Here is a 15,395-nt window from a genome sequence, read left to right as displayed (position 1 = left end):
CAAAAATTTGCCGGCGCCTGGAGAAGAGGGGGGGGCGGCCGGCAGACATGCGGCCGGGGGCGGAATCGGCTGCGCGCCCGGCCTGGGCTGGGGTCCGGCTCCGGCTGCAAGCTCCGGGACGGGCCGGGGAGCGCTTCCGGGGAGCGCCCGCCTGCCGCGCCCGCGAAGCTGCGCCCTGCAAACCCTGCCCCTCCGAGCGAGCGCCGGAGAGAAGTTGTTTCGTGACCTGTTGGTCCCTGTGCACGCCAGGCTGGGAGCGGAGGGGGATGCCCTCCCTGCAGCTCAGCCCGGGCGGGGGCTGGGGCACCAGGGTTCCCCGAATTCGCTGACAGCCTCTGGGGACGCGCGCATCCTCCAGCCCATTTATAAGGAGCCCGGTGCTGTCACTGGACCCCGAGGCAGCAGCATTTCTGCTTTCGAGGTGTGAAACCGTTGCAGAGGCCCCTGTCTTCATTTCCTTCAAAAAATCCGTTGCAAGCCGCCGACTGAAATTGTAGAATCGAACAAGATGAGGCAAGTGGCCGCCTGAGGGTACAAAATCAGCGGTGTTGCCTGGTTTTTCTCACCGGTTTTCACTTGGATTAGAGGCGGACATGGGTGTGTTTGGGTATCCAAATGCATTTTAAGGTTGGCTACATGCAAACTGCATTCACAGAGCTACGTTTGGGTTTTTCTGACCCTGTTTTGTTTTTCTCTCTCTACCATTTTGTAGATTTCCCTCCTCACTATGTGTTGGACTTGGCCAGGTTAGTTGGAATCTTCAGCATTACGCGGTTTATGTCGTTAGAACTTCTCTGTGTGTCTTTATGTGTAGAACAGTGAATCTGTGTTCTCTGTTTACAGATGGTGGCTACAGTGGCAGTTCTCTGGGTGGGAAAGGCGCTCAGAGTAGTCAAGTTTCCTGACTTTGACAGTAATGTACCTCGAAAGGTAAGAAAAGAAATAAATAAAGTAATTATTTTCTGAAAAGAAGTCACTATATATATGTTATATATTATGTGTATTTAAAAATTGTCACCCAATCCAGAGTGGGTATAATGAAAGTAAAAAATAAATGTTATAATATGTACTTTTTATTTATTTATTATTATTATTTATCCTCATCCGAGGATATTTTTTCCATTGATTTTTAGAGAGTGGAAGGGAGAGGGAGAGACAGAGAGAAACACCAATGTGAGAGAGACACATCGATTGGTTGCCTCCCACATGCCCCTGACCCACCGTAGGTGCCATTGACCAGAATCGAACCCGGGACCCTTTAGTCCGGAGGCTGAAGCTCTGTCCACTGAGCCAAACCGGCTAGGGTCGTGGTAGGTAAACTGCGGCTCTTTGGCCCCTTGAGTGTGGCTCTTCCACAAAATACCACATGCGGTGCGCACGTACAGTGGAATTGAAACTTTGTGGCCCATGCATAGAAGTCAGTATTTTGTGGGAGAGCCACACTCAAGGGGCCAAAGAGCCGCATGTCGCTCTCAAGCCGAAGTTTGCTGAGCCACAGTTTGCCGACCACTGGCCGCTAGGGCGTAATAGGTATTTTTTAAAAAGTTCCATAATCTCTTTAAAATTAAGAAAAAAAGGCCCTAGAAATCATGTATTCTGTTTTACTTGCTAGTAATGAACACTTTTTTGGGGAATACAACTGTTTTGCATTTTCTACATCTAATCTAGCCAGTGTATTCTTTATTCATTATTCTTCAGGTTTATTTTCTTACTCTTCTATCTGCATCTGCTTGGCTCCACATGAAGATGAAGTGCATTTCCTTTTTCCTGCTGACATTAGAGCTGTGGGCTAATACATGATCATATTTTAAAGTAAACGATGTATTTATCCCACATGTTTGATCATACTCATATTTGTCTCTTCCCCCAACCCCCCATGCCTTTCTCTCTCTTTCTGCCATAGTAGTGCTGTTTGTCCAGGAATAATGTTGTTTGAGCACTATGTGGGGGCAAAAATTGTGTATGAGGACTAATTTTGTGTTTTTAAAGGGAAAGAATTTAATCATGTAAACAAAACTGTTTCTGTTTGAAAGGCCCTGTGTTAGCTATCTTTATTATTGAGTTTTGTTATCCCTTTTAAATTTTCTAGACGTTTCCACTACCTCTACTATATTTTGGGAACCAAATCACGGGACTGTTCAGCACAAAGAAACTGAAGTATGGATACTTTATTTTACTAGTGAGGTTATATAATGTGTTCTTAAAATTGTATTTGAATGTCAAATATTTAACACATTGTTATTGTTGCTGAAATAAATGAAAGGACCAGAAAGCTTGTGCTATTACATAATAAAGATTACACTAAAGGTTTTAGTTTAAGCTCTTTAAGTTTAAAGAGAAAGAGGGTTTTTGTTTGGGGTTTTGATCCCTCAGTTTCATGATAGAAGTCTTAAAGTGTCATAAAATGCTATGACAGAAGATTTTCATTATTTTTCCAGATGTATAGTAGTGAAGGATATATACTTTGCTTTTGGGATTTCAATTATTTAATGCAATTTATGGATATTATATATTTGACAAATTCTACAAGCAAAAGCAGAGGGTGGATGCGAGAACTTCTGTAGTGTTTCTTTTAACATGTTAAAATAACACCAGATGAACCTTGATTTAAACATGATTGATATTTTACTCATGGCTATATACCTGTAGAGGCAGCATATTCACTTTTAGAAAGAAGTGATAGCTCTCTACTCTTTGACAATACTGTCTTATTATCCATTAACTTCCCCATTCTTGGCTTCCATACTTAAGGAGTATAGTATGTATTGAGTGTATGTGATGTTAAAATTACACACACAAGGAAACCATTTAACAGAAATCCATGGCTTCACCACTTCCACATGAGCTAAACCCTGGCATACTTGCTGGATGAGCATAAACCAGAATGGGGAGATCTCTGAAGATCAGACACAAAGTGTTTTTCATTTCTTCTTTAGACCCAAGAAACTTGACAGAAGGACCATGATGATATCTCTGGAGAGTGTTTTATGGAAGTCAAATTTATCATAGGCGGGCATCCTTTTCCATCTCACTACCCACTTGGAAAGAAGTGCAGGCCTGCTGGAAAGGCTGCTTAATAGAGTTTGCTTTTTCATCCTTGCCATCCATCCATTCAGTCACACCCTGTCTTTGATTGCCAGCTAAATATAAGGCACTTTGCAGTAAGATGAGATATATTCATAAATAACTGAGAATTTAGAGGAAGACAAAATTACTTCCACAAAAGGACAATTAAGGAATATCTAATGGAGTAAAATTATGGTAGATGTTATTTGGAGGGTTGGAGTGGGAAGAGAGGTCAGTAAAGAAAGGAGAAAAAATCAAAAAATAAATTCTTAAACTTTATTTTACCTAATTATCTTTTTTTCTTTTTTTCCAGCTTGCCAATGTTTACAGTTCTGAGAAGGTTCTCCATCCTGTTTACAATGTTTGCTGAAGGAGTGTTACTCAAGTGAGCTAAATTTCTAATACATCTCTAGTCTTTAACAGACTTTAGTCACTTTGAAAAGGTACCCAGCATAATAATTGTTTAATAAAAATATTAAAGTTATTTGTCTTGCTTCTACTTTATCTTTTGGAAAGTTTAAGCAACTTAATCCCTTTGCTCTTGGAATCGATAGTTTATGGGAACAGTAGTTGGGAAGATTATGAATAGGAGTTAGAAACCTTTTTAAACATGAGATATACTTTGATGAATTCCTATACTTACTGCTGCCACTAGGTGTAGAGGAGTCAGAAACATCGGTATAGTTTTGTGCTTTATTTAAATCCCCACTCGAGGATATGTTTTTATTGATTTTTAGAGAGAGAGGAAGGTGGAGAGAGAGAAACATTGATCAGTTGTCTCCCTTATGCCCCCAACTGGGGATCAAACCTGTAACCTAGATATGTGGCCTGACCGGGAATCGAACCAACAACCTTTTGGAGTACGAAGCTATGTTCCTTGTTTCGGCTACTTTCACTACAAATGTGTGTGACCTTTTTCTACTAAGGAGATTCCATTTTGCTGAAATACAAGCTCAATAATAAACAATAAGAGTAAGGAAAAAATGAGTATATTTATTTAAAAAAATAAGATTTGCTTTATCAAAGGGGTTCTTTTAAATATCCAATTTCTTGGAAACATAAAAAATTGGACTGTTTATAACTTTTTTCAAATATATCTTTTTTATGTGTGTGTGCCTGTGTTATGAATCTTTGTGAATAAAGCCACAGTTTACATAATTTTTTTTTTTGTAGGAAGACTTTTTCTTGGAGTATTAAGATGACTGTATTTGCAATGATTATTGGAGCCTTTGTAGCTGCCAGGTAAGATGTGGGCCTATATAAGCCTGTGAGCTCATTAGAAATTATCAGTAGTTAATAATGATCAATTACCAATAAAGATAATTTTTTATAGGATAAATAAGAATCATATCTTTGAAAAGCATCCAAAGACCCTTTAAAAGTTAAATCTTTTAGAGTTTGTTAAGATCAAGGCTGGTAAAATCAGATTCTTAAAAGTTAAATTCACGTAATTTAGGATTTATTATACAGTCTTCTACTGATTGAGCACATACCATGTGTCGCACAATATGTTTGACATTTTAGACATAATAGTTCTGTATTCCAACTCTGAAAGGTATGGATATGATTTTTCTATTTTATAGTTGAGGAAACTAAAACGTAAATTCAATAACAGCTAGTAAGCAGCAGAACGTGCTGGAATTTGAATCTGTGCCTGACTCCGGAGCCTATGTGCTTTTATAAACCATGTGGCATTTTTTTTACTTTGTGTGCTGCTGAAGGAAATAGTGTCTCAGAAAAGGCAAGTGATAATGAATTATTTGCCTTGTTGAATAATGAATAATAGAATTGCTTTATTTGGCCTCACTTAGGATGTATCACAAATGGCATAACTTATTCTACTAAATTATTAAAGCTTTTTCCATTGTTCTTAAGTTTTAGTTTTCAGGTGGATGGAGAAAATGTATATCCAAAGACTCAGAAAATTAAAATGATGGCTAGAAGCCTTCTACAACATTTTACTCAGCCCAGGGCATGCATGTATGAGTTTTCTAATGTCACAAATTCTGCCTGACATACATTTTTCATTTGGGAGTTATAATGTACCTCTTGGATTGGCTCATTTACCTTCATCATATCCCTGTGATATAGACAGGGAGGGGGTAGGAATATAAGTCAAATTTTATTCCACCCTAAATCTCCAAGTGAAATTTCATTGTAAAAAAAAGGGGGGGGGGTAGAATAATTGGTTACTAGAATTTCATTATGTAGCTAACTGCTTTTCTCTCTAGATATTATTGCCTCCTTGGAGAAAAATTCTGTATGAGCATCCTACCTTTCTTTTTGAAGCATTTCCTTGGAGCTGGTGGGATCCAAAATTGAGTCAAACGATAGGGATTCCTCGGGGCTAACATCTGGCCTGCAAAGCTTCTGAGGAGGATTGCTATCTTGACCAGCCTTGTCTAATTAGGACATTTTACTTGGGAAAGAGATTGGGAGGAAGGGAGTCTGAAGTTAGGGGGTTGTCCAGGCTGCTTGAAAGAGAGGCTGTGCATTAGGCTAGTTCTGCCTCAAAGTGCAGTGGTGTAGAGCTCCCCAGAAGTCTTGTTCCATGTAGCAGTAGTAGTAGTACTAGTAGTAGTTTACATACAAATATGTACTATCTTTGCAAAATCATGGAATGTGGGACCACTGTTTAGCTAGGGTCCTAAAATATGAAGGCATACTTTTCTTAGATTTTCATTTATTTGTTTAATAAATTTTTTATCTCTACTAAATACTAGAAAACTTCTGTTTCCCTAATGCCACTAGTTATAGCAGTATTTGAATTCCTACTGTGTGCTTTTGGACACTGTTGTAGCTTGATCTCAGAGCTAACCATGATCCACACTTCAGAAATTTGACCTCAGGGTCCAACCACCTGTGCAAGATAGTCCTACCTTTTGTGTGAACTTTTGGAAAATGACATGTTAACAACTCATCCGTTTGGTCTCCTTACCTGTGAAATTCAGCTCTGATGCCTTCTGCCTGCTTCAGCTGTAACCGTGAATTTGGTTGCTTATTGTTGTTGTCTGACTTGGAATTCAGAACGGTGTGCTATTTAACTGACATGATTGTTTGTTGCTAATGATTTTAGCTGTTAGTGTTTCTCATTTCTGAAGACTCTACTTACTATAAAATTGCAATTTGTAACTAGAAATCAAGAAATACTAGTAGTTGATAAAATGCCTAATGTTCATTTACCTAGATAAAAATACGTTGTTGCAAATACTCTATTCAAACCTACTTAAAATTAAGGGCGTGTTCCTTAAATGTAAGTTGTTAAAGTGCTGCTTATGTTTTGCAGCTCTGACTTGGCATTTGACCTGGAAGGATATGTTTTTATTCTGATAAACGATGTCCTGACAGCAGCAAATGGTGCATACGTGAAACAAAAATTAGATTCAAAGGTAGGTAACAATCTAAAGTTTCTTTAAGAGATGTTTACTGATCTTGGGGATGATAATGTCAATTCATCAGGGAAGAAGCGGGGAATAAAGAAAAATATTTAGGAGGAGTGGGAAGGAAATAGGGGGTCTCTGAGGGTAGAGAAATGTGTCATAAATGATCATGGCTGTATTCTAGAGGACCTGAGCAGGAAAGAAATATCTGAAAGCCCTTGAGCAGATTTGAGGAGAAGTGAGTGTTGGAAGGGGCTGCAGAAAAAGAATGGACTTTTCGAGTTACAGATCATGGGAAACTTTCGGGAGAATTGGTATCTTTCTCTCTCTGGGGCAACACCGAGTTCCCTGGCTCAGATCTCATGCACGTGAACTTTATTTACCCATCTCTTTTCTCTCAGTTTGCAACATGCACACAAAGGCTTTAAATATATTTGTTATTAGTTTGTCTGTATAGACACACTAAATTTTATTTTTTAGATGAAGCCGGATCATCAGGAAGCGGGGTATTTGAGCCACATTAGTTTACTCCATTATGGTGTAAGGTTACATTATTATACGAAGACGCTGTGTGACACTGAGCTTTACATATCATAGGGTTGCTATTGAAGGAGTTGTTTTTTTCTGTCATAATGTATCCTGTATGGGGACCCACATGAGATATTTATCGTAGATGTCACCATGGCTCTTCCTGAGTAGCTGGTGTATTTTATCTCATTGTAACTGACCATGGCTTTATCTGATTTTCCTACCCGTGTTTTCTCTTCCGTCAGATAGCCTTATCCGCTTAGTTTGTACAGTGCTTCTGAAATGACTTTCAGGTCCTTTTTCGGAGTTCAGATCATACATACCAATGCCCTTCTCTGCAGTGGTATTAGTATTGAGTTTGTATCATCTTGGTGGGAGGCTTTACCTTCTCCAGAAAGAACCCTAAAACCCATGGCCATCCCACTTGTTCTCATTTTCAGAGAACGTTGGTTTTTAATATCCTTGAAGAATTGGGGACAGTGTAGATGTTTCCAAGGAATTTCTTTAAACATATCTTTTATGTCTTGTTCTCCATGTACTTGCCTTGACAACTTCGTATGATCATTGCATTTTAATGGAAGCGACTGTTAAAACTATTGTCTTTTTGAAATGGTTAAAGAAAAGGGACCAGTTAGAGATTTAGTTTTATTCTGGTTTTTTTTTGTTTGTTTGTTTCTGTTTTTTTTCCTTCAGCCCATTTATTTGCTGCTTTGGAAAATAGGTATGAATAATAACATTTTATTTGTCCAGCAGCCTCAGCTCTTTCAGACAGTACTGTCTAGTAAAGTTTTTCTGTCATAATGGAAATCTTCTGTATTTCTGCTGTCCAGTAATGGTAGGCACTAGCCACATGTGGCTGTTGAACACTTGGTATGTGACTGGTAAAACTGAGAAGCTGAATTAGTAGTTTAATGTAATTTTAATTAAATTGAAATAGCTGCATGTGGCTAGTGCAGCCGTGGGCAAACTACGGCCCGCGGGCCGGATCCGGCCCATTTGAAATGAATAAAACAAAAAAAACAAAAAAGACCGTACCCTTTTATGTAATGATGTTTACTTTGAATTTATATTAGTTCACACAAACACTCCATCCATGCTTTTGTTCCGGCCCTCCGGTCCAGTTTAAGAACCCATTGTGGCCCTCGAGTCAAAAAGTTTGCCCACCCCTGGGTTAGTGGCTACCATATTGTACAGCACAGTCTAGAGTTGGGATGGGGAACCTTTTTTCTGCGAAGGCCATTTGGATGTTTATAACATCATTTGTGGGCCATACAAAATTATCAACTTAAAAATTAGCCTGCTGTATTTGGTCAAACATTTAATGAACCCACCCCTAATGCTTTGGCAGGGCCAGACCAAATGATTTCCCGGGCTTTATAAGGCCTGTGGGCCAGACATTCCCCACCCCTGGTCTAGAGTATATCCTAGAACCTAGAAAAAAATAAAGAGGGTTTCTGAGTATTTTATTCCCAGGAGAGCCCTTTAGTTCTTTACTCAGAAATGACTTGTGACTTATTTGTATGAGACCTTTTAAGCATATTGATCTGTTTTTCATAGTTAATGGATTAGAAGCAACAAACTACAAGATGGAATTCTATTTAGAGGCAGAGAGGCTTACCAGCAGTATGAAAGGTCAGCTAACAATAAGAAAGACAAGCAGGAAAACTATAAAAATCAGATGGAAGCCCTGGCTGGTTTGGGTCAGGGGATAGAGTGTCGACCTGCGGACTGAAGGGTCCCAGGTATGATCCCGGCCAAGGGCACATACCTCGCTTGCAGTCTCAATCCCCAGTCCCGACTGGGGCACGTGTGGGGGGCAGCAAATGATGTGTCTCTCTCACATCAATGTTTCTCTCTATCTCCCCCCCCCCCCCCACTCTCTTTCAACATGAATGGAAAAATTATCCTCAGGTGAGGATTAACAACAGCAAAAAAATCAGACGGATGTACTCAGAAATGATTTAGGGGCTACTAAACACCCTTAAGGGCAACATCATATAAGAACAAAATACAGCCCTGGCTGGTGTGGCTCAGTTGGTTGGAGCGTTGTCCCGTACACTGAAAGGTGGCGGGTTCGATTCCCAGTCAGGGCACAGTTCCAGATTGCGATCTCGATCCCTGTTAGGGACGCATGCTGGAGGCAACCCATCGATGTTTCCTTCTCACCTTGATATTTCTCTCTCCCCTTCCTCAGTTCCCTTCTCTGAGATCAATTAAAAAACACAATGCCCTGACTTTAATAATGTTTATAATGCCCTAAATGAAATTTTAGTCTGTATGCTCCCTTTAAGAAGGCAGAGAAAAAGATATTCAAAACAGTTAAAATGTAAAAAGAAAAACAAAACAGTTTGGCATTTTAGTTTTGGGCAATTGTCAGTTGTCTGGATGGGTGTGTTTTGTGTGGTGTGTAGGCATCCTCTTTAAGAGATGGATAATACTTTAGTCTCTGGCTGACTGGGTACCTGCTGTTTCAAATTGTTTTGTCCTATGGCTTTTTTCTTGCTGCCTTAGAAATGAGGTGCTCTTTTCCCTGATGCTTGTGGTGGCCATAAGCAATCAGTTTTTTGGTTTATCCGAGAGGCAGTATGGCCACACTGAGAAGCTTTTAATAAAAAGGACTCCTTATAATCATGGTCCTTTGAGCATGAGTCATGTGGCATAAAAATTTAGGGCTGCATTTCAGACATGTATGCAGCTATTGAATTTAAAATATTTTTAACTTTAAAGAAATCACAAAAAATACTATTTATAGAAATATTCTTTTTAAATGTTTTATTTATTGCTTTTAGAAAGCGAAGAGAAAGGAAGGGAGAGAGAAAGAGAAACATTAATCTTGTTGTTCTACTTATTTAAGAACATTCATTAGTTGATTCTTGTATGTGCCCCGACAGAGGATCGAACCCGCAACCTGGACATATAAGGACGATGCTCTAACCAACTGAGCTACCTGGCCAGGGCAATAGTACATATTTATAATAAAAGTAGTAGAAAACATAGATAAGCAGGAGGAAGAAAACATAAATATTTCTTAATTCTACCCTCTAGTGCAGTGGTTCTCAACCTGTGGGTCGCGACCTCTTTGGGGGGTCGAACGACCCTTTCACAGGGGTCGCCTAAGACCATTGGAAAACACGTATATAATTACATATTTTTGTGATTAATCACTATGCTTTAATTATGTTCAATTTGTAACAATGAAATTGGGGGTCACTACAACATGAGGAACTGTATTAAAGGGTCGCGGCATTAGGAAGGTTGAGAACCACTGCTCTAGTGAGAAGCACTGTTTTAGTGGATATCCTTTAGTGTGTGTGTGTGTGCATATACACACCTAACTGTAAAATTTTTAAGGAGCAATGATATATAATGTTTTCTAACCTATATTTTTCATCTAGTACTGTTTCATGAACACATTTTGGTATTAAACATTTTTAGTGGCTGTATAATGTTTCCTTGTATGGTTGTATCATAGTCTAATCAACTAGTTTTCTGTTGTTGGATATTTGTTTCCAGTTTTTCAAAGCTTCTTTTGAGAAGGTGGTTTGACGTTTTACACAATTCAGGGATCTTTCAGCTACAGAAATTAGCCAAATATTATGTCCTTCTCCTCACTACTTCTTCACCCCCTGACCCCTGAAACTCTGGCCTACTTTTTCAGGTGACTCTGCTTCCCGATGAATGTCCCAGAAGTGTGTGAGTCAGAGGTAGACCCAGAGTTCTCATAGGCTCCCTGTATTTGAAGATGTGCGGGGTCCTTCATTGCTCCCTGGTATCCGAGGATACAACTAGACATACTCTGTTTTGGGAATTGTAGATAGAGTAAGCTAAATTTTTAATATACTTCACATACACATTTTCAGAAATACTTCCCTGGGAAGTTATACCTACCTGTGTTGGTTAGGTGTGAGTCTGTGTGTCTGGCTCTGTCCAGCCATCTCTGAATGGCACTCTGTTATGGTTCTGAAAAGCCCAAGGCCAGCTTGGTGACTTTTGATTCAATTCCGAAGGGAAAGCGCTTCAGAGATGGATTTTTGTAGAGATGTGTGTATGTGTTTAATATAGCCTCTTCCCTATTGGCTGTTTTGAGGCAACAGTTGATGTCATTTTTATTTCTTTATTTTAGAACATAAGTTGTTGTTTTTGAAAGCTTAGGCTACTTCTTGATGTTTGAAAACTTCTGACTTGGCCTAAGTTGCTGTGCGTATTGTGGGGGAGGTGTGTGGGTATAGTGGGGGTGGGACTTTATATAGGGTTTTGTATATCTTATCTGCTAGAACCAAATGAAACACGTAATTATTTACTATCCTAGGAGCTGGGAAAATATGGTCTGCTCTATTACAATGCACTGTTCATGATTCTGCCCACCCTGGCCATTGCGTATCTTACAGGAGATGCACAAAAGGTAGGCGTTTCTAACACTGATTTAATGCCTTATGTTTTTTAATTGTATTGTTTATGAACAAAGATAAACTGTGGAGTTGTTAAGTAATGTACTTATTAAGGGACTAACATCAGAATGTACTTTTTAGCTTGCTAATGTCATGCTAACCCTTTTTCTTGGCATAAGTATTGGATAGTACTAAAATGGCTCAAAATAGCTCTGGCTGTCAACATAAAAATAGTGCATGCCAACCAGTGTCCTGTTCTTATGGGCCAGAAGGATGGAGGAAGGGAATTTTTACATTTCTACTAACCTACAAAATAATAGTCACAAGCTATCCTTGAAAAACAGAAAACAAAAATCTTGAAATAGTAGAATTCTTTAGACTTGAAATTCTAGATCTCTCTAGAAGCTTCTGTTCTGGTGTAAAATTTGTCATCCTCTCTTAAATCCCAAGCTGTTTTTCCCCCCAGGAGATATTTAGCACTGTGTGGTGACTTAACCATATAAATAGCAAATAATATAATAGTTTACTCATTTCCAGCAAGTGTTTAGCTTAATAAATCCAGAATAGAGGAACAAAATAAATCCAGACAAGAATTTCTCTCTAAAACAAGCCCATATCCAAAAAAGTTGATACCATTTTGTTAGAATTCACAAAAATTTTGCAAACTACGTAAACGGACATCTAGAATTCTGCCAAGGATTTCTGTACCAAGATTCCTTCTAATGATTCCTCTGGCAGCTAGTTTTTCAGAATAAGTGTGTTGGTTCTGTACTCCAGTAGCAGTGACAGTTTCCACAAAGTAGTGGAAAGTAGTTAGATTATTAAAAATTGCTCTTGAATTAAAGGTAGGAGAAGACTGACTGTTTTTAAAGTTGTTGTGTGTGTGTGTTTTTTCCCCATCAAGAACTTCCTTAAAAACAAAAACTGGCACAGATCATCTTGAACATGTGTAAAGGTTTAATGAACTGTGTCACCGGGCTGCTAGCAGGCCCACAAATGACACCAAAGTAGAAAACGGAGCTATTGCTTTAACTGCTCAAGAGCGTTGAATAAATATTTTGTGGCCGCGAAAAAAGTGGGAAGAGAAACTAACATTTATTGAGCCCCTGTTAGGTGCCAGTCACTTTATGTATGTGATACGATGTAGGCCCCATAACAGCTCATTTGCCCATGTGGAGATGAAGTTCAGAGAGACTAAGTAACTAGCCCAGTGTCACACTGTCTGTGGGAAGTAGAGTCAGGATTTAAACCCAAGCTTGACTCCAAAGGCCCTGGTCTTTCCACAGGGTTCTGCCTTTCTCTAGCAGACTCTGGCAGAAGCAGCCCTCGCTCTTTAGCTTTGGGGCAAGAATGTGATGCAAAATAACCAGGCCCTCCTTGGCAACACAGATGATTGCAAATCTTGAGGCCAATCTGTACGTGAGAAAGTTGGAAGGAGTAATGTGGTTGGCTAGGTTATTCTACACACTTGGCAAAGGTGGAATTTTCATGAACTTGAAATTCTGACTAGTAGCTACTTGAAAAAATTGAACCAAAGGAGAAATATCTTCATTCCAGAGTGATTATAATTTAACTAGAAGTTATATGCATAATTCATGCCTATTTTAGTAACACACATTTAATATGAAATGCTTCAATATAAGTAAGAATGTTTACTCATTGTGGAAAAATTACTTTGCCACCTGTATGAGAATGAGATTTAGATTTTCTCCTTCTTTTCTTTTTTTTTAAAGCAGAGGAGTGAAATTTGAGTCATGTTTGTTTTTCCCCAATGAAAATGCCAGGCAAAGGTTAAGAAAGGTTTATTTGGGAAGAATAATGGTTCATCTAAATACTTTGAAATTGGGATGATAAACTAATTATGGGAGCGAACTCATTGCTTTGTAATCAAACCCCACCGGTATTTTGATCTCACATGTTTGTTCATTCTCACTCTTATTATTAGAGTACTAGGGGCCCAGTGCATGAATTCGTGCACCTTGAAAGGAATTGTGGGCTGCAGTGGGCACAGGAGAGGGTTTAGGCCATCAGTCAGTGCTATAAGTACAGGTTAGGAAGAAATGTATGTAGGCTGAATATCAAGATTAGCTTTTTAATCCTCTTCCATTTTACACCCCACAATGCACCCAAAACATTTCTTCCACAAAAGAAATCAGAGTTTATTGCTCTGATGGTGACAGGTCTGCTCCACAAGGTGACTATATGGTCCTCAAAAGCAAGAATACCACAGAACTCATCTTTTTTTCTTATCGCCTGAGCCTAATACTGTGAAACACACAAGAGCATTTAACTAAAGGAGATAGGGCTTAGTTTTCTTATCTACCAAATGCAACAAGTAATGCTCACCTGTTCTAGGGGTGGTTGTTGAGATATAACTTAGAGAGGTGGCTGAGTGGTTTACTTTTATTAACCAGCACAGAAACAATGGGTGGAAGCCATAGACAGCCTAATGTGTCCAAGAGGCTCATAGTAGTCTACAGGAGTTGCAGCTTATTTCTTCCACTGGAAAATTCAGTCTCAGAGTAGTCAGTGGGCTGTTTGAAGTCTGGCAAGGAGTTCCCATGTCAGAGTGGGAGATGTGGCAGGATTTCAGGTAAGAGTTTTCCAGTACCAGTAAGTCAGGTTCATTTTCAGCGTGTGTCTTTTGGACCCGTGCCTTTTCTCCAAAGTACGTACTGGTATACCTATAAGTGGACAGACATTCATATATGTGCATGTATTTTTTAAAGAATGGGTGCTTTTTCATGTGACAGTGTATCTTTAAATAAAGCTGTTCCCCAGTGAACAGTCTGGGCCTCCTCCTGGCCTTTAGTAATACCGTATAGGGTATGATGCCTTGTACCTGATAAGATGCTCCCACATAAAGTATTTTCCCTGATCCTCATTGTATACCTGTGAGGTATACAAATTATCTGATTTGCAAAGGTTAAGGACATGCTTAAGGTTGCACAGTGTCAGAGCTTAGAGCCTGCCTGTCTGACTCCACATATTGGTAGATCCTTTGCTATTTGCTTGACTACATCTTTGCTCCCTCCCTGACTAGGGCTTTCCTCCAGAACAAGCTACTGAACATGAAAAACACTCCAGGGTAGTGTTAGAAGTAGAGTCTCTGAAGCTGGGCCTTGTTGTTACTTAATTGTTTACAAATAATCATATTTCTTTCATTCACTGAATATTTATTGAATGCTTATTATGTGTTTGATGCTGTTCTAAGTAAAAAAAAAAAAAAAAGACATGTTGCTGCTTTAAAGGAGCTTGAGTTCCAGTGGCATGAGATGGACTACACATAATTGTACAATAAGAGCTACGAAGAGACATAGAATGAAGAGCGTGACCGGAGAAGTCCCATTTGCATCAGAGGGTTAGGAAAAGCCTCTTTCAGGTTCCTTTGAGCAAACACTCAATAGGACTGAGAGCCGCATGGTTGTGGCTCTTCGGAAGGATAATCTAGGTCAAACGAAGAGCGGGTTCTAAGAGCTGAGGTGGGAGTGCCTCGCTTGTTCACAAGGGACATTTTCTGAACAAGAAAATATCAGGCAAAGTCATGGTGGGCCTTGAAAGATGTGGAGGAAGAAAAACAAAGGGTAATCCCAGGTGTGACCACTAGCATGAGCACAGGCTCAGCCACAAGAACTAGACTCTGCAGGATGCTTAGAAGGAGGAAATCCAAGACTCCGGAGACTTGAGAAGAGACCTTACAGAGCATGGCTCAGGCCTTTCCTCAGATGAGGAAACGAGCCCAAAGAGGGCTCAGGACTGGAACCCAGACTTCCTGACTCTGTGACCACTGCTCTCACTCCTCCCACCACACCACACCCTGCTTCCTTCCCAGTTGGGACCAGTGTTCAATACAGGAATTTGAAGTTTACTCTGCAGATAGTGCCAAGTCCCTAAAAGTAAGTGGTACAGGGGAGAGAATTTGGGGCCAGAAGGCACACGACCAGCAATCTCTAATTCTTTCCCTGACCACGATCTGACTTTGGACAAGACCCCTGCTCTCCTGTCCTGCTCTGTCATGTGTACACTGAGTAGG

The 15,395-nt window shown here is 39.7% G+C and overlaps 1 protein-coding gene across 4 annotated transcripts in view; it reads left to right on the top strand.

Annotated features, from left to right (window-relative positions):
• Positions 1-176: 176 nt before the first annotated feature.
• Positions 177-15,395, top strand: part of SLC35D1 (solute carrier family 35 member D1) — a 35,315-nt gene continuing 20,096 nt past the window's right edge. Inside the window, exons 1-8 of one of the 4 annotated variants that reach the window (XM_023754687.1) lie at positions 177-513; positions 713-746; positions 844-930; positions 2,090-2,157; positions 3,380-3,451; positions 4,240-4,308; positions 6,353-6,455; positions 11,284-11,376. In XM_023754687.1, coding sequence (XP_023610455.1) covers positions 509-513; positions 713-746; positions 844-930; positions 2,090-2,157; positions 3,380-3,451; positions 4,240-4,308; positions 6,353-6,455; positions 11,284-11,376 — 531 coding nt within the window. In that variant the 5' untranslated portion in view covers positions 177-508. Of the gene's footprint in view, positions 532-712; positions 747-843; positions 931-2,089; positions 2,158-3,379; positions 3,452-4,239; positions 4,309-6,352; positions 6,456-11,283; positions 11,377-15,395 lie in introns of all 4 variants that reach the window. The other 3 variants (XM_023754688.1, XM_023754689.1, XM_023754690.1) reach the window with 3 other exon arrangements.

Source organism: Myotis lucifugus, unplaced genomic scaffold (genome assembly GCF_000147115.1).
Source record: "Myotis lucifugus unplaced genomic scaffold, Myoluc2.0 scaffold_63, whole genome shotgun sequence".
In the NCBI taxonomy this organism is placed as follows: domain Eukaryota; kingdom Metazoa; phylum Chordata; class Mammalia; order Chiroptera; family Vespertilionidae; genus Myotis; species Myotis lucifugus.
This window is presented reverse-complemented; position numbering and strand designations above follow the sequence as displayed.